The sequence below is a fragment of the Lissotriton helveticus genome, chromosome 8, assembly GCF_964261635.1.
Source record: "Lissotriton helveticus chromosome 8, aLisHel1.1, whole genome shotgun sequence".
In the NCBI taxonomy this organism is placed as follows: domain Eukaryota; kingdom Metazoa; phylum Chordata; class Amphibia; order Caudata; family Salamandridae; genus Lissotriton; species Lissotriton helveticus.
Genome location: NC_136069.1, coordinates 1,036,079,797 through 1,036,101,879, shown reverse-complemented (window position 1 = coordinate 1,036,101,879; position 22,083 = coordinate 1,036,079,797). Strand labels below are relative to the sequence as shown.

At 45.1% G+C, this 22,083-nt stretch overlaps 1 protein-coding gene across 1 annotated transcript in view; it reads right to left on the bottom strand.

Annotated features, from left to right (window-relative positions):
* The window catches only part of LOC144771860 (uncharacterized), an 85,055-nt gene that overhangs the window by 37,043 nt on the left and 25,929 nt on the right, over positions 1 to 22,083 (bottom strand). Inside the window, exon 2 of the mRNA XM_078656117.1 lies at positions 10,387 to 10,467. Coding sequence (XP_078512243.1) covers positions 10,387 to 10,467 — 81 coding nt within the window. The remainder of the gene's footprint in view (positions 1 to 10,386; positions 10,468 to 22,083) is intronic.

Here is a 22,083-nt window from a genome sequence, read left to right as displayed (position 1 = left end):
AGCAATCCACAAGGGTAGGAAACCAGGTAGATTGCCCAATTAAGGTAGTCAATGTCTCAAGACAAGCCCGAGCCACGGCTACGCTTTGCCCCACACACTATTCACTAGTGTGTTCATAAACTGGACTTCTTTACGTCCTTACTCACATCACCTTTTTTTTCCAAACTCTGTATTTTACATAGTGATCTATGACATTGCATTGCCTGCGTGTCAGCCTACCGATAGTCAGCATCAACAGTGTTCAGTCTAGTGGGGGTTCTGTCTTATATCTTACTTGCACCCCTTCCTATCTCATTGACACCTCTCCAGCTAGACTGAACAAATAAAACACAGCCAACCACCAACAAGCAAATGCCCTTACGGGCCACACAATTTAAGGCACTTTTCCAGTGTCTTGAATGCCTGTTTGAAATAAGGAGGTCTTTGATCTTGACCTCAACACCCCAAATCGGTACCTCTTAGCCAGAACACTCTGTCAGAGATGGCTTTTGGTACTGGTAGGTGACCCACCAGGTTCAGCATGCAATCATCCTTTGGCAGAAAACTCTTTCTGAGATGATCTCTCCTCTCATCAAAATCCCTAGATGCATTAGACTACCAGTCTAATCCAGCCACACTACAACCATCTTAAATCTAAGGGGCCCATTATGATGTCGAGCGGATTGCCTCCGCCAGGCTGGCGGTAGCCACTGCCGGCCTGGCGGAGGCAATCCGCCCGACACCTATGCCCGGATTTCCCCCGCCGTATTAGGATGGCGGGGGGAGCGCGGCGGACGGAAAGACCGTCCGCCGCTTTACCGCCGCGGTCACCTTGCGACCGCGGCGGAAAGGGAAGAATATGGTGGCGGTGTCCAATGGACACCGCCAGCCATATTACAATGGTGGGTGTAGGGGGCCTTTCCGCGGCGGCAATGCCGCCACGGAAAGGCAGGCGGTGTGTGCTGTGGGGGCCCCCTGCGGGGCCCCCAGGTGATGGCAGAGGTGGGGGATCACAGGGGGGGTACCTATGGTACCCCCCCCACATTTGCATATGCAAATGCGTTCAGTAATGTTTAGCATTGTGGCGGGCCCACAATACTAAACATGTAGGATGTGCCCGCCACTGTGGTGGGCACACCCTAATTCCCCCTACGAAACCCCCGCCCTTATGGCGGGCGGTCCCGTTCTCCGTTAGGGTGGCGGGCGGACAAAGTCCGCCCGCCATCCTAATGACCCCCTAAGTATTTACTTTCTCCTTGTCTACCTTCTCTCTGACTGACCACCTTGGTAGTGTTAGTACTATTTATCATGAGAGGATTTGCTTCAATCAATCAATCAATCAATCATCAAGCTTTATTTGGCAATCATTACGCCATGAAAGCACAATGATAAAAACGTTTCATAAAAAGAGCATCATCATGAACTAATTGCACATCATAAAAAGCTCAGCATAAAGAAACTATCATTAAAAAAATATTTATACATCATGTGAGTCATCAGCAAGTTTAAAACACGGATGAAAGACCTTAAAACACAGCCTATGACCCTAGAGGGAGTCTACAATAAAATCTGCAGACCTAAAAGCCCCAATACATAGAGTGGGAGGAATCATTACACTAAGCCATACCTAATTCTAATCCTCAAGGCAAGACACACAACATTTCCCACAGCCACACAAATCTCCAAGTTCTCCAACTTTTGCAGAAGAGCAAACACCTGCTTATGAGTTCTAATGTTAAAGAGTGAAAAATGGAATGCAAAACACGTTTTCTTGCCTGAGAATATAGGCGCAAAATACAATTAATTGCATTGTGCTTTGTTGGGCATCATTATTGCAAGGACACCTCTGCAGCATTGAACTCCAAGCTACATTCATGGGAAAAGCAACTAAAAAGTGCACTGAATTAAATCAAAACCTTGTTAGCTAAAACCTAGCGTTTCCATTATGGAACCGGAAAGATAAAACTCGCACCCGGATCATGACTTGATTAGATTGTAATTAGCACTTGCAGATTGCTTAACAATTTTCGCCTTGTTGAAGCTACTCAGTTTTATCTGGAAAGCCTCCTTCACTTTAGTAATATCCTTTGGGTCTATGTTTGCCGGGTTACCCATAAGTTCTGGCATGCCCAGCTCTGAAAACTCCTTCCTTATATAACTGTGCCATGGTATAGCATAGGCATTGTCCAAGGCAAGACAGCCTTCCATTACATCTCTCAATAGTTACGCTTCTGTGTATCCCCAGACCCTGAGCCATAATAATAGGGGCTCAACTTAATCTTATCAGCCAAAGGAGTCAAACCAGTCTCTGAAAGGTGCATACAAATAGGAGTAGATTAAGAACTGCCAGCAATCTGCACAGAAACTTATTTTCTACCTGCTGTCATGGCCCGGTACCTTTAGATCCTCAAACTCCTGCTCCAAAAGTCGCCACAGAGAAACATTTGCTCTTATAAATCATGATCATTTCTCTAATCGGTTATTGGCTTAACCTTCTGGCAAAAGAAAAGACCGACACCCCAGCTCTTTGACTTTAGGCAGCCCTGGTATAATGCACATTTTTCCAGGATATATTTTGGTCGAAGGGGAGACCCAAATACGTAAAATCTTTACTTTTAAAATATCTGTCACCCTATAGATAAAATGACCCAGTTTTCTTGAGGCAATGCTCATTGCAAATGATTTTTGTGCATTTGTTTTAAGGTCTAGATCCCCCATATAACTATATAATTAATCTAAAAGAAACTGCAATCCATTAGCAGTCCTCATCATTAAAACTGCATCATCTGAATACAATAAAACTGGAAGAACTCTAGATTTGATTTTCGGGCAGATCTTTCCTTACTTTGCCAGGCGTGATTCTGAATCATTAATATATATGAGGAAGAAGAATGAAGCCATCACCCACCCTTTGTTAACTCATAACTGTGACCGAATATTCTGGGAGTGTTCCCCATCTTTGCCATACCTGACCCGTATAATAGTATTCCCGTGATCCTTTGTATTAGCCCTATTAAGCCCTGGTCAATTACCATCTTGGCCATGCTATCCCAGAGCTTCACCCTATTGACCATATCGAAGACAGAGGAGAGGTCCATAAACGTAAGGTTAATTAAACCTCTGCTCGCCTTAGCATATTTAGCATATTTACCAATGATCAACTCTAGGTTAAGGCACTGCTCAACGGTGTCAACCCCTGGCGGAAACCATTCTGAACTCTTTATAGACATTGGTTTTCCTGCAGCCAGACTTCCAATTTGGATGTAAAGATCCTTTCTAAAATCTTTAAACAGAGAAATCCGGTGATAGCAGGCCAGTGAGTTCCGGTTTCCCTTTTTCAAAATAGGCACAACTATGGCTTCACTCGAAGAAGGAATAAGGTCCCCTTTTATTGACAGCTTGAAAACATTGGTTAAGATGGGGGTCCAAAGCGATACATTTTCTTTAAATAAATCCCTTCTGGACCAAGAGCCTTTCCCGTAGGGCTATGAGTAATAGCAGCGATGACATACTTTATTTCAATAGAATTGCTCAGGGCATCATAGATTGCTGAGTTATGGGCTACAACTTCACTGATGTCTCTGACAATGGCTACATTGACAGGATCAAAGGTGATACTAAAATGTTCAACCCATGCTTCTGCTAATATAACTGTGTCTAGAGTCTGTTTTTCCTAACTCTTAAAGAAAGGTTGGCAACCAGCCTCCAGCAGGCAGCACTGTCCCTCAATCTGACAGCCTTTCCCAATTCTTCCCAGGCAGACAATCTCAGATCAGATCTCCTAGCCTCCAGAGTGACTTTATAGGACTGCAGTGCATTCATTTCTTTCCTGGAGTGTGGAGTTTTCAACTTTTATGTGCCAAAGTGCATGCATGGTTAAACCAACATAAAGGGGGCAATGGTTTAGCAACTCTATTACACCTCAAACCTTTATCAACTTCAGCACAAAGAGCAATAAAAGCATACATAATAGACCTGGGGGGGGCGGGGTTTCCTACGCCAGCTTCAATACTGAAATAAAATGCAGATTCTGCTTTACCAGGTTAGGTACGAAGGACCCCTTATTTAGCGTCTCCCATTTTATTCTTAGGCCCTCATTACATGAGTTGGTTAGCTTTAAGTTCTCCTGACTCCCTGCATTACTCCCCAGGTGCAAATCAGGGGCCAATGCCAGGAGGTTTTGTTCACTCATACAGAAAGCACTGAGCTCATAACCCAAAACGATTTGATCCAGAGATAGAATAAAAAAGTACATCTTGCTTCCCTCAATGGTTCCCATATAAGTGGGGAGCCGAGTAGATCCGTCTGCGCTGAATTCTTTGGCAAAAAAACAGGTTCCTGGAGACCATGATCACATTCAAATACTCCACAATTGGCGAGTGACGGAAATGAGGGGAGTCTCCCCCCAATGATTGTCTTTAGCTCCACAGGGTGAAGGTTCAATATTGCTACACAGCTTAATGTTAAAATCGCCCACCCATGCTTTAAGCATCTCCGTATTGTAGTTCTCTATTAAGGTTTCCAGGGCAGTCTCCACACCCTCAATTACATCCATCACTCCTGAATCAAATACATTGCTGTACAAATTATTCAGAATCAAATCAAATTAGTATGGGACCTGTAATAAAATAATCTGAAAATGGCATAAAAGACTGATAATTCTAGATGAGATGCCTAAAAGCCTAACAGAAATTAATATACCAAGCCCCCTCCTTTTCCTGCCAAGAGCTAGATGAGGGGGCTGTGCTGCAGAAGGAATAGAAACCATCTACACCACAATCGTCAAGCGACCATGTTTCAACAGTAATACAATATCTGCTTGACCTATTTCAGAGATCCAATCAGGATTTATTTGCTTATTATGGAGACCAGAAATTTTCAAACACAGGAACTTTAACCCTGCCTTTCTGCCCCAGAACATCTGGAGCTACCAAGGTTAGGCATAGCGGCCCCTGGGATCGTACAGAGACTGTTCTCCAAGGGCCCCTCCTGCCTCTCAGGCACATGATCCCCCAGCCCCATCATACTCAGTTGAGATCCAGACGGCATAGCCCCTTCTGGGCTGTCAGGGGAACATCCATGACAACGCGGTCAAAACACCGCTCTGCCATTACCACGCGTCTTTTACAACGCAAGTCCGCTGGAGGGCGCTCTAGACTAAGGAATAGTAGATTTACTATTCCAACACCTTCCCTACTGTACGTAGGCTGGAGTTGGAATAGTAAATCTTACTATTCCTAAGTCCAGCACCCTACAGCGCAAGTCGTGGTAACGACTTGCGTTGTAAAAGAAGCATTGTGATGTACCGCGATCTAAAAGATCGCGTTGTAACATCATACAACCGGGCTGTCAGGAAGTCAGTCCAGCTCTTCTAAGGGGCCAAGTGGTTCATAAAAGTTCTGCACTTCAACATTATACTCTTGACTCACATCCTCCGGCTGACAAGAACTTTCTTGCGCTGGTCTGGAAGGAAGCAACATTGACCAGAAAAAATAGCCCAATGGTAAAACCTGAATGGAACCTGGGCCCCAACATTGAGAATAGAAAAACTTTAACAATGATTCAGTGATTTAGGGGCTGATTACGATGCGGCCCCTATAAGGCTCAGACCACAGGAACACATTGTAATAGGCTGCTCGGTTTTCTTTCAAACATCCTCGTTATGATGGAGGCGGTGGGTAAGTAAAACCAGTTAGTCATTCCAGCTGGCATCCGAAGGGCTCGGAGAGCCTGTCCACCATTTGGAGGCCGGCAAGTAATCTCAAGGGCGGGCCTTTCCGCCCTTGGGATTCCGATGCACGGTTTCCAACCTGGTTTCCATGCTGGCCTTTCTAACATGGAAACCATGTCAGAAAGCATGTTTGGGGGCCCTCAGCAGGTCCCCTTTGGTGCACGGCCTCCCTGTTGATCCCCACACCTTGTGGCAGGCACCCTGTGGTGCCTGCCACCGGTGTACAGATGCCCTTTCCTCAATGAGAGCTTGTGTTATGGCCGGTTTATGGCTGAAACACGAGCTCCCATTCAGGAAAGGGAGCTTGCGACCCAACAGTGTTTGGTTGTATCAAAATGAGTCAGTCGGGACTGCTGACCGGGTGTCGGTCGGTCGGTCCCAGGACGAAGTCAGTGTCGGAAGGAAGCAGTTCCGCCCAACATCAAGATAAACCCCTTAAAGTTGATAATGAGGCAGTAACCAGAAACTTCCTTCTTGCCAGGCCGAATCCAACGAAAGTCAATGGGCCAGCTGGATTTGTCCCTTAACCAACAGGTTACTTTGATTTTTTAGTGCAGAATAACTTTCTCTCATATGCAGGGCTACAACCGGAAAGTTTTTCAGCACTAAAACATAAGGCATGCAATTAGCCGGGAGTTGAGGAAAAAAGTTAGCTTGTCTATGCCCTGTAGGCTCAAAAAAGCCCCTTAGATTGTGATACCAGTGCTGGAAGCTTCTGGCGCCATGAGTACAAAACACCCCTCCCCTGTAGTGTACACACAACTTGGACTTCTGTATAAGGTTCTAATTAATAGCCTAGCTGAAATTTTAATTCCTCCTGGGCTAATGAGGAGAAGAGTGGGTTCTAAACTTACCTGGTTTAACTCGGCTTGTAGAAAGGCGAAAGCAGACCTCCTTAAGGCTTTGAAACAAAAAGACAATAGGGCACTAATAAAAGAAAGGAGGGCAGCATATAGGCACCAAATCCATCACGCTAAGATAGAGTGGGGCAATGAGAACTGGGCCAATTTAACACCTGCTCTCAAAATAAGAGATCCCCGGAAGTTTTGGCAAATTGTAAATACCGGGTCGGCTGAATCCGTTTCGGCTATAGTGCCCAATATTGCTGCAGAGGTGTGGGAAGAACACTTCCTTACCTTGTATCAGGGGGAACCCCATTCCTGTGACCTGGATATGGAGGGAGCGGCCCCCAGTTCCATCACGGAAATTATAGACCCCGAGTTTACTGAGGGTGAGATCTGTACTGCTATTCTCAACCTCCCTTCTGGCAAGGCAGCAGGTTTAGATAAATTGCCGGGTGATCTCCTGAAGCATGAGCCCAGGGTCTGGGCCCCATATTTAACGGTTGTCTACAATGCCATTTGGGGTGGCATGGCGGTCCTTAGTACTTGGCTGGGAGCAGAGATAGTCCCTATCTTCTAGAAGGGCTCACCTTTACTCCCAGCCAACTACAGGCCAATTAGCCTTATTGATGTACCCCAAAAGCTTTTTTCAAGGCTGATCCTAGATCGCTTGTTGCTATGTATACAGGAGCATTCCATCTTAAGTCCATTGCAGGCAGGGTTTAGAGAGAATGTCTCCACCACGGACCAGATCTTTTGATTAACCCTGCTCTTTTGGAAGACAGTAATGATAGAGGGTGGCTCACTTTACACAGTTTTTGTGGATATCCGCGCGGCCTTTGATCTTGTGCCGCGCGGGAAACTGTGGACTATGCTTAGGGACCTGGGCATATCGCCCCTGCTATTAAATATGATAATCCGACTCCACACCGAGAATTTCGCGCAGGTGAGGTGTGGGAAAGATGGTGCTTTGTCAGGCAGATTCCCCGTTGGCAGGGGGGTAAGACAGGGGTGCGTTCTGGCGCCCTGTTTTGCCTCTATGTCAGTGGGGTAATCTCACACCTGGATGTGGTAGTAGATAGTGACGCTCCAAAACTCGCAGGACGTCGGATTCCAGCGATTATGTTTGCCGACGATACTTTATTGCTCTCAAAGACACCTATGGGCATCCAGCGAGTTTTGGATGGGTTTGTATCCTTCTGTGGGGATCGGGGGTTGGAAATATACACCTCGAAAACGAAATTTATGATCTTTAATCCCCCGGTAGCAACACACCCAAACCCCTCAATAGCCGGAGTCCGCTTGGAAAGGGTTCATACCTTTTTCTATCTGGGGCTTACATTGAATGAATCCATTACCTGAGGCCAACATCAATTAAAATCGCAACTAAAGCTGACTCAGATAGTGGGGGGCATACTCAAACTCCTGACAAAATCCCCGATCAAACCATTTGGCCCACCCTTGGAGATATATAAACTCCGGGCCCGGGGGGGCAGTAACTTATGGTGGTGAACTTTGGGGACATAAGGGCTGCTCAGCGATCTCTGTTGCGGAGAACAAGTTTTTAAGACATCTGGTTGCGCTGTCCCGGAGTACAACTCTAATGCCCTTAAGGCTAGATTTGGGCCTTAGACCCATCGATGAGGAGCTTGGCCTTAAGCCATTAACTTTTTGGCGGAGACTCTGGGTCACTCCGGAGCTCATGAATTATAGGCAAGAGTTAGCCGATGTATTGAGGCTTGTGAATGTGAGCAAATTTTCCTGGCTTAAGTATGTGAAAGAGAGACTGGAGAAACTAGGTCTTGCATCAATGTGGTCCGATCCAGAGCATGCGTGTTGTGGAATTTCGCGCAACCAGTTGGTTAATATGTATCGTGAAAGCAAACTGATCACTCTTATGCCAAATTCCCATTCCGGCTCACTTACTGGTATGTTTTTAATGACTAAGGATTTTTATCAATTTGAACATGTCTTAGATGATGTTAGCCCCATCATTGCAAGGAAGTTGTACCTACAATGGCGGCATGGCTCACTACCCATCAGAACTTTCACGTGCAATTGGTATCCCTCTTCCCCTAAGAACTGTCCAGGTTGCACCTCTGACCTGGAAAATGAAGTGCATGTTCTGTTTTTTCGTCCCGCATACTCAAAACCGAGAGGGAGGTGGATTATTCCGCTATGTAAAAATATGGGGATTAGGCACTGCTTCCAAGTATATAGAATACTTAAAACGGACCTCTCACCTGTAATGGTCTTTGCTGTATCTAAATTTTTATCAGCAATGTGGATCATCAGAAGGTCCTTGGTGAATAATGTATGAACTTGTTCAACTAAGTTACTTTGCAGGGCTGGACTGATGCCGGATTTTTAAACTCCTGGGGGGAAAACCATATATAACGTATTTTTATGTATTTGTGCTATTATTCATCTAGGATATGTGTTATAACCTTATTTCTTAAATGCAACTGAAGTCTAGTGTTTACTTTTTAACTATCTCAATGATGTACGCTTTTATGACATTCTTGTCGAAATACAGTTTTTGATGATGATGATGATGATGATTCAAGTTCTTCTCTGTCCTCTGGTGTTCCCTGAGGGCTGATTTCCTTCCTCACACCATTGCTCCCAGAAGTCCCTTCCTTGATCTTGCAGACATTTGCTTGACATACTGGAGTTTTCAGACACTGGCAAAGAGTAAGGCAATAGAGGAGTCATTTGAGGGGCAGTCAGGGGTGTGGGAGTGGGGGTGGTGCACCTCAGGGGCATGGCTCCTTTTTGCCAGCTCTTTCTCGATATTCTCAAGGTGGTCAAAAATAAGATTTAATTAGTTTGTCATAGAAATCATACCTCGATTGCACAGATCCTCCATTGACTCAGGCCCTAATCCCAACCCTCCCCCTTTATTTTAGGCCCGGGCATACCAGTTGGGTTGGCAATTGAATTGATGGGCCAGGGCTCTGTCTCTTTGACCTGCCCCACCCCCCAACTCTCTTCTTCTTACTTGCTAGGCCTCTTGTTTTAATACCACTGGAGTGCTTTCAAATTTGGAATTCTGTCCTCTTCAGGTGCCCAGCGGGCACTCCAGTGGGTACGCTAAGTCTACTAGTGGCAATGCCTGAGGTACCTGGTATTACCTCTGACATACACTGGACCAACCCCACATCGACAGTCTGCAACTCAGGCAAAAACAATGTGTCAGAGACAAGGAAAGTGCCAAGTGTCACTCTGCCAACTTGATCTCTTTACTAATCACCCCCACTCACCACTGCAAAAATCCATTCAGAACAGTTGCCTGTGTGGGTAAAGGTGGAATCACAGAAGATTTTTGTTTCCCTATATTATCACAATGATGGTAAAGGCAGACTCGGATAGATCCTTAAATAGAGTAAAGGATGCAAAAGTACATGCCAATTGTTTTAAAGGGGGGGGGGCTCGCCCTGCGACTGATGGGTGCAGCGCAGCCCTCCTTTGGCCCAGTGTTCACCTGGGAACTAGTCATGGAACCCCAGTCAGCCTACGGTCTGTGAATAATTGCTATATTTGGGCATCTCAAAGGCCCAATACCACAATCTGCATAGGGCTATTGATTTGTGTGACGCCTCGGCTCATGCTTCACTGCTTCCAGAAACTGCAACAGCCCTGGTTAAAATACACAACCTCAGCAAGACCAATGCTTGTAAACCTCTAGAACTAACTATACTGTAACGATCTTATTCTGCAAGCAATACATTTATATCATCTAATAACCATGTACATGGTAGTATCAGGAAAGAAGAAAAATAAAGTTTGTTAAAACTAATAGGATTTCCAATAAAATGAACCCGCTGCTTATACCTTCAACTTCTTAAGCTTTAGATTCAGATGACCATAGGTTCGTGGAGAACTTGCATCCACCATTGGTTTAGCAGTCTGGACCTGTAACGAGCAGAACATAAAATGTTTCTCATTTTGTGAACAATGCACGTAGCAAGTCATATTATGGCAATAACCAACTTTTTCAGCAACTACTTAAAAACGGTCATCCATTTGTAGTTTGGCACGGTAAGTCTAACATTCCTCACAGCTGCAGTGATTTACATCAATTATATGTTTTAGTAGTCATTGAAGTAAATGTTGGTAAATATGCGCTACAACGACAAGCCTACTATTTGAGAGGCTGATGAGTATTGGAATTCTAGGCATACTTTTACATATGAGAAACTTTAGGGAATGTTAAACTCTAATTTTATTGAAAGTCATTCAAATGTTTTTATACCCCAGCCTTCCCATAATCTCTTTGTAACACCTCTCAACAGAAATAATATGTGTTACTTCGTGTATGACATATTAGGGAAGGGAAGTGGATCCAGTGATATCAGCAAGCTGTATACACCCAGAATTATCTTAAGACTTTCTCCCTGAATGACATCTCCCGGATCTCCAATGCCTAAGAAAAATTAAAAAATGAATGCCCGGTTATCACCCAAAACTCTACTGCATGAAAATAGAGTTCCTGACAATCTCCCTGAAAAAAATATACCTGTCCAAATGTGCTGCAACTCGTTCTCCTCTGGATTGTAAACTGGTTATTGTGGATAAAGCTACATTTTTGGGAGTCATCCTTGACCACCAGCTTTACCTACAAAGTAGAATCTCCGCCATGGCCAAGATCACGTGCTACCACCTCAGACTGCTCAGGAGTGTCAAGCATTTCATTTCTGATCAAGATCTAATGTCAGTTGTATAGGCACTCAATCTCTGCAGACTGTACTATGAGAATCACCTTCTACAAGGCATCCCAAAAGTCCATCTTTCTTCCCCTTAGAGCTATGCAACATGCAACTGCTTGCTTTCTTACTGGGTACAGGAAAGTTGACTACATCATTCCGGTCCTTTTCACTCTATAGTGGCTCACCTTTGAAGAAAGCACAATTTAAGTTTGCTTACATCACTCACACAGACCTATGCACCTCCACATCCTCCTATTTGGATGAAAAACTGAAAATTCCTGGTAATCTACAGGGATCTGCGAAGCCTTCCTCCTTGAACCTCTTGCATTCTCTGGCAGCGCAACAAGAATCTGCAATTCACTACCACCAGCTATACGCATGACTTTCTGCCTTGCAATTTTTAAACAAGCATCTGCAATGCAATAGGTCTCACATTTGCGAGATTATGAGCAATTGGCTTTGTAAATGACAATGCCTTTCATTTATGTGTTTGTTATGTGTTGGTTTTTAACACAGATAAATAAAAGGCATTGTCATTTACAATGCCATTAGCTCAAACTCTTGCAAATGCAAGACCTATTGCATTGGAAATGCTACTTAAAGGAGTTTTAAAGTAGAAAATAACAGTAAATTCAGAACTCAAAACACAATAAAAAGTGGTTTACAATCTCAAAGAAAATAGACAATGGGTCTGAAAACAAAATTGTACATACTATTATAAGCATTATTTACAACCTGGAAAAGTTCTACTGCCATTTGCGGTTATACAAATTACTTCAGGTGTAGGAAGAGCAGAAAGACTAACTGCAGAAAATAAAGTGCAGAAAGACTAACTGCACTTCGTATGCTTGCAATGACAGAAAACACCGTATAATAAAAGTGTTCAATAACATTTAGTATTTTATACATGTGCAAATATAGAAAATATGGTGAAAACTACTGTAAGATATATTGCTGCTGCGTCATTATTTTATTTTTATAAATTTACTATAGAAGAGCGAGACAGCCAAACAACTACGGAAGAAAGGCATAACCCAGCTTTGTACAGTACATCTGTAATGTTAGAAATAACAAAATGAACTGTATAGGTCATTTAAAAAAAAACTTTATTTGTTCGTTGATGGGGAAGAGTGACATGCTGCCGGCAGTTTGGAACGCGTTCACATCTTACCGGCTGCACAAGCAAGGATATAGTTGATATAATTCCTAACAATTAAACTGCAACTGTAAAGCGGGCTAGAGAGGCGCCAGCTGAGGAGTCACAGACACCATAGTAGGTGGTGTCCCGGTCGCAGGGGGTGCAGACAAGGGAGGGGACAGTTTTGAAGCACTGTCTGGATAAGGAGAGCCATGCCATGAAGAGGGGTGCAACCAAAAAGGCGTCGAAAGAGGAGCCATGGGGGAAAGGAGCCCCAAGGGGTCAAGGCTGCCAAGCTACGGAAGGTGGACCTGCGTGGACATCGTAGGGTGAAGGAAGGCCCTTGGAAGACAGGGAGAAGCTACATCAGTAATCTGTGCGCCGGTGAATCATTTCAGGGGAGTGCAGATATGGTAAACTAGGAAGAGAGAGGTGCCGCAGCTAACAGCTAACTCAGCAGTTTAAAGTTATGGAGCCAGGCGTGTAAAATAAGTCCTTGTGAATTCCCATAGCAGCCCAGGTTAACACCAGAACCTGGGCTGCTATGGGAATTCACAAGGGCCTATTGTCAAGCCCATTATCGCCGCTTTAGCGGCAGTTTTCTGCCGATAAAGCGGCGATGATTTTATCGCCTGTTCTTGATAATATGCCCCATAGTGCTCATAGACTGTAGATAAAACAGACTGTGTAACAACACAAGTAAAAAATCCAGTACTCATGGGAAGTTACAAACACAGACAAGGCGGTACTAATGAGGGACTACTAAGCCTATTCATGAATCAAAAGCAACTATTTCGAAAGGAAAGTAACAGGAGACAATTGAAAAGATGGGCGGAAAAATGGGCAGAGCTTCAAGTGCATACCTGAATCCAGCATGCCTCACAGAGCAGCGCATGCGCCGCCCAGGCTCGACCTAAAATGGAGCTTATAGTCCTGCAATTTCAAAGGCTCTTTGGTTGCGACTGAGAACTCTCTGCCTTTCATTACTCTAATTTCCATTGCCCCATTCCACTGATAGGGTATGGTGGTTTAGACCATGTATTATTTGGTCCTTGAATTTGCTTATTTTTACTGCTATTAATAGATCAGTTTTGGTGATTACTTTTAATGCCCCTAGGCCATGTTAATGCTATAGAAAACTCAGAAAATAAATAAAAACAAATTAGCTAGTGCTAATAAGAATAACCTGGCCATAGCTCAGGAGATAGAATAATGCAAGACTAATTGATCTGAAGCCATCAAAACCAGTTCTATGTTGCATTGACCACCCTCCCCTTTACTACTCATACTATATATATATATATTCCAGAGTACTCACCGCAAGAAGAGGGATTCAGGAATGACTAGAGACAGCGGGCTTGATTCAGACACTGCATTTTGGAGTACATAAAGTAGTGCTCCAGCAATACTACATTTCGTACTCTAAATGCAACTCACAAACCTATGTGAGGAGATTTTCACCTCTGACTCTTCTACCTTTGCCTACTTCTGCCTCAACACACACTGTGATCTCCACACACACTGGTATATGATTTTGTAATAAGTGATTGAGAACCATGACGAGCACTAGAAAAATGGGGAATAATATTAACTCCAAAATAAATGGGGTTAGGGGACAATTATGGAGGAGGAGTTAGGGGGCGGGGGCAATACAATGCAAACACCCACCCATAAAAGAGTAAAATCACTGCAATTCACAAAATATACAAACTAACCTGACCCTGCCTCAGAATTTTTTATTGTCTGAGGACAAGTTTTTAGTGCATATACATATAAATATACTAATTGGTTATTAACTACTAAGTACAACACGTTGTTTTTGAAGCAAGTATGCTAAAGTCTTCTTTGTGATTTGTACAATGTTACAATCTAATCATTAATCAGTATCTGGATTATTACCTAAAGTTCAGCTAGGGGTTAGTATTTGTACCTTTTTTGCAATATAGGATCCAACTTCTCTTAGTCTTAGAGGGAGCCATCCCCATTTTGGTTTGCCTTTAACTGAAAGACAACCAAAGGGGATGATGGACGGAGTGTTGAACATTGCAAGCACTCACCCCCAGTCAATTGATCTGGGTTTTAATCCATCATCCTTCTTTAGCTCACTCCACCACCCCAGTTCAGTCACGGCCATATGCAAATCAGTCTGACTATATGCCTCATGGGAACAGTCCAACCGGAGCTGCCAAGCCATGTCTTCCCTGGACCGAAAACAAGCATCCTGGGACCGGTTTCTGGCTAATCAGCCGTCCTTAGCCAGGTTAACTTGAATCCAGTGACAAAGTGAGCAAGGGACCCACGTCTGGGCTTACCCTGCCAACTTAGTGCGAACAAAGAAAAACCAAAGGGGATGATGGACAGAGTGTTGAACATTGCAAGCACTCACCCCCAGTCAACTGATCTGGGTTTTAATCCATCATCATTCTTTAGCTCACTCCACCACCCCAGTTCAGTCACGGCCATATGCAAATCAGTCTGACCCTGTGCCTCATGGGAACAGTCCAACCCGAACTGCCAAGCCATGTCTTCCCTGGACCGGAAAAAGGCATCCTGGGGCCAGTTTCTGGCTAATCAGCCGTCCTTAGCCAGATTAACTTGAATCCAGTGACAAAGTGAGCAAGGGACCCACGTCTGGGCATACCCTGCCAACTTAATGCGAACAAAGCAAAACCAAAGGGGATGATGGACGGAGTGTTGAACATTGCAAGCACTCACCCTCAGTCAACTGATCTGGGTTTTAATCCATCATCATGCTTTAGCTCACTCCACCACCCCAGTTAAGTCACAGACATATGCAAATTAGTCTAACCCTGTGCCTCATGGGAACAGTCCAGCCCGAACTGCCAAGCCATGTCTTCCCTGGACCGGAAACAAGCATCCTGGGACCGGTTTCTGGCTAATCAGCCATCCTCAGCCAGGCTAGCTTGAATCCAGTTGCAAAGTGAGCAAGGGACCCACGTCTGGGCATACCCTGCCATCTTAGTGCGAACAAAGCAAAACCAAAGGGGATGATGGACGGAGTGTTGAACATTGCAAGCACTCACCCCCAGTCAACTGATCTGGGTTTTAATCCATCATCCTTCTTTAGCTCACTCCACCACCCCAGTTCAATCACAGCCATATGCAAATCAGTCTGACTATATGCCTCATGGGAACAGTCCAACCGGAGCTGCCAAGCCATGTCTTCCCTGGACCTGAAACAAGCATCCTGGGACCGGTTTCTCGCTAATCGGCCGTCCTCACCCAGGCTATCTTGAATCCAGTTGCAAAGTGAGCAAGGGACCCACGTCTGGGCTTACCCTGCCAACTTAGTGCGAACAAAGAAAAACCAAAGGGGATGATGGACAGAGTGTTGATCATTGCAAGCACTCACCCCCAGTTAACTGATCTGGGTTTTAATCCATCATCATTCTTTAGCTCACTCCACCACCCCAGTTCAGTCACGGCCATATGCAAATCAGTCTGACCCTGTACCTCATGGGAACAGTCCAGCCAGAACTGCCAAGCCATGTCTTCCCTGGACTGGAAAAAGGCATCCTGGGGCCGGTTTCTGGCTAATCAGCCGTCCTTAGCCAGGTTAACTTGAATCCAGTGACAAAGTGAGCAAGGGACCCACGTCTGGGCATACCCTGCCAACTTAATGCAAACAAAGCAAAACCAAAGGGGATGATGGACGGAGTGTTGAACATTGCAAGCACTCACCCCAGTCAACTGATCTGGGTTTTAATCCATCATCATTCTTTAGCTCACTCCACCACCCCAGTTCAGTCACGGCCATATGCAAATCAGTCTGACCCTATGCCTCATGGGAACCGTCCAGCCCGAACTGCCAAGCCATGTCTTCCCTGGACCGGAAACAAGCATCCTGGGACCGGTTTCTGGCTAATCAGCTGTCCTCAGCCAGGCTAGCTTGAATCCAGTCGCAAAGTGAGCAAGGGACCCACGTCTGGGCATACCCTGCCAACTTAGTGCGAACAAAGCAAAACCAAAGGGGATGATGGACGGAGTGTTGAACATTGCAAGCAATCACCCCCAGTCAACTGATCTGGGTTTTAATCCATCATCATGCTTTAGCTCCCTCCACCCCTCCAGTTAAGTCACGGCCATATGCAAATCAGTCTGACCCTGTGCCTCATGGGAACAGTCCAGCCCGAACTGCCAAGCCAAGTCTTTCCTGGACCAGAAACAAGCATCCAAGGACCGGTTTCTGGCTAATCAGCCGTCCTCAGCCAGGCTAGCTTGAATCCAGTCGCAAAGTGAGCAAGCGACCCACGTCTGGGCACACCCTGCCAACTTAGTGCGAACAAAGCAAAACCAAAGGGGATGATGGACGGAGTGCTGAACATTGCAAGCACTCACCCCCAGTCAACTGATCTGGGTTTTAATCCATCATCATGCTTTAGCTCCCTTCACCACCCCAGTTAAGTCACGGCCATATGCAAATCAGTCTGACCCTGTGCCTCTTGGGAACAGTCCAGCCCGAACTGCCAAGCCATGTCTTCCCTGGACCGGAAATAAGCATCCTGCGACCGGTTTCTGGCTAATAAGCCGTCCTCAGCCAGGCAAGCTTGAATCCAGTGGCAAAGTGAGCAAGGGAAATGGTGAGCAAAAAAACGATGGATTTAGGCCCAGATCTCTGTTACAGTGCTGAATGGATGACATTGTTCTGTTTTCTGTCCATCAATTGTTCTTTTTGCATTTGTCACCCCGAGTGGGACGGGACGGGTATGCTCAGATGTGGGTACAGTGCTCGCCATGCCACTGGAGTCTAGCTATCCTGGCTGATGAGGGCTGAAAGCCCAAAACCAGTCCTAGGATGCTTGTTTCCAGTCCAGGGAGGACCTGGCCTGGCAGTTCAGGCTGGACTGTTTCCATTAGGCACAGGGTCAAGACTGGTTTGCATATGGGTGGGTCCTAACTGGAATGGCATGGTGAGCAAAAAAACAATGGATTTAGGCCCAGATCTCTGTACTGGGGTGAATGTATGACATTGTTCTGCATTCTGTCCATCAATTGTTCTTTTTGCATTTAACCAAAAGACAGCAGAACAAATGGCTTAAGAGCAGTATGAACTATGTAAGAATGCATCATGAGAGGTGGCTCTCTAGACATGCAGGCCTGTTGTGGGAGGTTTCTCACAAGCCAGGCAACCTTCACAGAGCCTTGGTAACAAGTGAACCTAGAGGCGTCAACACTGAAAAGAATTTCATGCTGCCATAGAAGCCATCCTGGCTTACATCACCATGGAACACTTTGGTAAGGGGTGGTTGTCTGAGTTAGCTATGGGTGGCTGTTTTGAGCATTACATGGGTTCTACCACTGCAACCAGTTAATCACTGCACTTTTTGATACAATGAGTTAATGCCTGTGACATATGCTAGCCAGGTCCTACACCAACATACCCCCAATTCCCAAGGAAGGAAATCTGATTTGATTATGTTGGATTTTCTGTCACGCATCCAAGGTACCTCTACAGAGTAGAAGGATGAGAGGTTCGTGGAGCATATAAAGCCAATAATTCTAAGGGCTGAACCAAAAATGATCAAACTGGAAGAAATGTTTTGTGCCTTGTGTTCAGTTATCACAAACTTGCCATATTAGAAAAATGAATCTACATGTCATCGATAGTTATGCCCTGTGCCCCGGTGACGTGTGTTAGCCACCTAGCTCATTAGCACGGCAGTGGGTTATCAAAGCCAAAGTAAAAATGGTTTCTGGGCATGGATACAACGATATAAGAGCAGATGAATTTCTCATGTGCCAGGCCATCAGTAAGAGAAAAGACTGATGACCATCCTCTCTGACAAATGCAACCCATTGTAAATATCAGTGCTGAGCTTTAGAGTATTCCTGATGGCCAACAGGTACTTGCCATACTGGATATATTCTCTCTGCATCTTGAAGTGACCATCACCACTTCGGCTGCAACAGTGAATCTGAAACTAGAGAAATTTTTAAAGAGCTAAAGACTGAAATATGTCTTACACTGCACAGAAGGGAGATGCAAGAATACATCATTGCTAAGCATTAGATATTGTTGGACCATTTCCTTGTGGTTACAAATGAATGGTAAGGATGGCATTTTATGAAAACAATAAAAAATGCAATCCAAATTGGAGTCTGACAAAAAGTAGCACGTGCCCCTCTTTTGGTCATTCTAGGGGTATTGTACATTCCTCATACATCACCAAACTACTGACTGGCACCTCTGCATTCTGTCTCCCACCTCTGCCAGCAATGCTGAATGTTGTTAGTAGAAGAGAAATGACAAGATAACCCAACATCAGAACGCTTGCCCCTTGTACAGTCGAGTGAATGGCTGTGTACTGGAAAGTGATCACCATCCAAATGTAAAGTTCAGACTAAAATTTGAGTCATCACTATTCACTGGAACATATATGGAGACCATGCTGACAGCACTGCAAGATGCTGAACAAATATCTATGGTCAAAATGTTCTTAATAAGGTACATGGCCAAACCAGTGAGAGCTGACACAACACAGAAGCCTTATGTGAACAACCTGGAGGAAGATGATATGGAAGATGGGCATGACACACAAAATGACGCAGAGGAAATTGTTACGGTAACTTGCAATTGGAAGCTCGAAGGCCTCCAACAGTTCATGTGAACACACTAAAGCTGAGGAGTGGGAAAGGGTAAGTTGAGGGGTTTTAGACCTGTGTGGTCGTTCACTATTCTTTTCCGATCTTGCCGGCACTGAGTCTAGTGTCGGCTTTCACACTCTGCTCTTCCTGCTGCTATCCTGTAAGCATAGTCCAGTGTTTAGCTTTAACTCCCGGTCTCCCTCATTTCGCGCAATAACCACTCCACGCTGTTGCTTTAGCGTAAAAGGTCATTTATTAGGACAGGGTTGACAACCAATTCAAAATAACACCATTAAACAGTTAACAATCCCCCAACTCAAACCTTCCACACATCATCCACACTCATCCTCCACTTACTCAACTCCCCCAATTCACGCACGACCTCTTCACTTATCATTCGCTTCCACTCTTCTCATTCAACCTCCTCCAATATATACAGTCATGGCACTCCTGCCTGCCACACCCCCATCCTGCACCTGTATCCCCCTCCCCAGAAGGGTGATTCTGCCCGTCATGGACTCCCCACCCCTCCCAAGTACCGCCACCCAGGGAACCCCCGGAGAGCGGTTACCTGCCCCACCCAAACCAGTGCACCTTTCGTTCTCTGTCACGCCGACACCAGATAGACTAATTCCACAACAGACTGATAACATCCTGCATTTCTATCAAATAATACGCGTTTTCCATGTATGAAAGGTGCACTCCGTCGTCCCGAAAAAGAAGTGGATCCTCCAGACGCAGGCCTGCGTGAGCAATCACTTTGATCCCTTTATCGGCACAAAAAAGTCTCATGGCCCTATTCAACTTACGCCGCGCCCTTTCAATGGCTACCGGCTTCATTGCCAGATTGTTCCTAATGGCTTCCAAGTCCCGTTGCATTAAATGCCGTCATCACCCGCTCTGACTCCGACGCAGCACCTGCTTCATGCTGAGAAATCAACGCAGAGCCTGGTGTACGGCTGCTACACAGACACAGCGTATCTCAATTTTTGACGCAGTGTCCCTCAATGCTGACTCTTCATCCAAACTGTGCCACAGTAAGGAACCGAGGCAGAGGTTCCCGAATTCTATGCATCACCTCCCCTGAGGGGTAAGGAACCAACGCATCGCTTTGCTTTTCCGGCGCCTCACCTCCCCTGTGCCTTGCACCGTCTTTGATTTTTGACGTATCTAAGGTACTTTGTGCTAAAACAAATGCATCCATTGAGTTCTATGGACTAAACTTGCTTAATTATTTTTAAGTGATATTTTGACTTGTGTATGTTGGATTTTTGTCGTTTTGCTCTTGTATTATTTAGATAAATATTGGCTATTTTTCTAAACATGCTGTGGACTGTTTTTGTAGTGTTTTCACTGTGTTAATGTGTGTGTGTGTACAAATGCTTTACACATTGGCTCTGAGATAAGCCTGACTGCCTGTGCCAAGCTACCAAGGGGGTCAGCAGAGGTGGGGGCGGCAGGCCACCCACGAGATTCTAATAGATTTTTTAAGTGTTACAATTTAGAAAATCAGTGTGTCCAGTATTTAGCGCTTAGTTCATCTTTCCTATCAGTTTTAGTGTACTGTTCGTGGGCAAAAAATACAGCATGAGATGCCTCTTGTGCACCCCAGTGTGTGGATATTTAAATCTTCTCCTAGTTTTTATTCTGGCTAGTAACCTATATTTTTATTAGGCAATTTCTCCCAAGAACAGTATGGGGTCGATTCCGATCCTGGAAAAAAAACGTCCGTACGATTCGTATCCGGAGCCCCCTTGCGAATCGTAAACATGCCGTACGACCCGACGAGTACGATCCGAACCGGGGTATGAGGACGCGATTCGTACGGTCCACGTCAGGTAAGGTCGATTCGTACAGTAAAGCACACAATCGCATACACCGCACCGTACCCCTGCGATCGCAGGGTGTACGCACCGTACACCCAGCGAACATGGGGTATGGTCCGTACACCCCATGATCACGGGGTAGGGTGCGTACACCCCATGATCGCAGGGGTACGCACCGTACCCCTGCGATCATGGGGTGTATGCACCGTACCGGGGGGGGGCGTTCCGTACCTGTTTCGAGGCGAACTCTGCTTTTACGGCTGTTTTCAGCTCCCATCGAAAAAGAGTCGTACAGTGCGTACCCGACACGAATCGTACTTACTGGCTCGGAAAAACCAGCCGCGAACCATACCGATGTCGCGTACAGCGGGTTCCGAGGGAGATTCGTATGGGGATTTGATTGGTACTGTCTCTGTACGATTCGCACGGAGTCCAGCTCCTGGTACGAATCGTACTTCGTTGTACATACGGGGGACGTTGCAGGGTACGATTCGTACGGGAAAAACGCTCCGAACGGCTATTCGGAGCAGTTTTTCCCGAATCGGAATCGACCTCTATATGTTATGTGTTATAAGCTATATTATATTTGTTATGGTAATTAGACTTGCAAGGCGCAAACTGTTGCCCAGAAGGGCATTCTGTCTGTAAGCCAATTAGGATCAACAGCAACACAAGACACCACACATCTAATCGAAAAAAACAGAGTTTTCAAAATTTCCTAAAAGCAGTTGTTGGGTAGTAGATTTCAAAGAATAGAGCACATGAATATATGCATGCAACGAAATGATAATATCAAACCTTTTCCAATATGGAAGATATATGTAGGATTGTTTTCTTCAAATGGTTTGAGTATTGTAACTTGCTTTAATTAGATCTCATAAGTCCTTTGTAAGTAATGCAATAATAATCTTCAGAACTTTGGAAATATGAGCCCGCCATCCCTTTATCTGTGACTATGACCTGGTGTGAACCTCTGATCCTCTTAAACGAAAGCCTCTTGTGTAAACCGTTCTCAGGGTGGTCCTAGGCTAGCTGCCAGTAACTGGCACTGTATGCAAACCTTGCATATGATGCCATCACATTTCTTTTTCATTTTAAGTTTGTTTGCATTTGATTTCTTCCATTAAATTTGGGACTTAAGTTTGTGGCTTAAGGAACCACCTAGTTCCCCTATATGTTTGGTCCACCTCTGCTCACCAGAATGCACTGTAAATAAAAACAAACATTCATAAGACAAACTACTTTGGTTAAT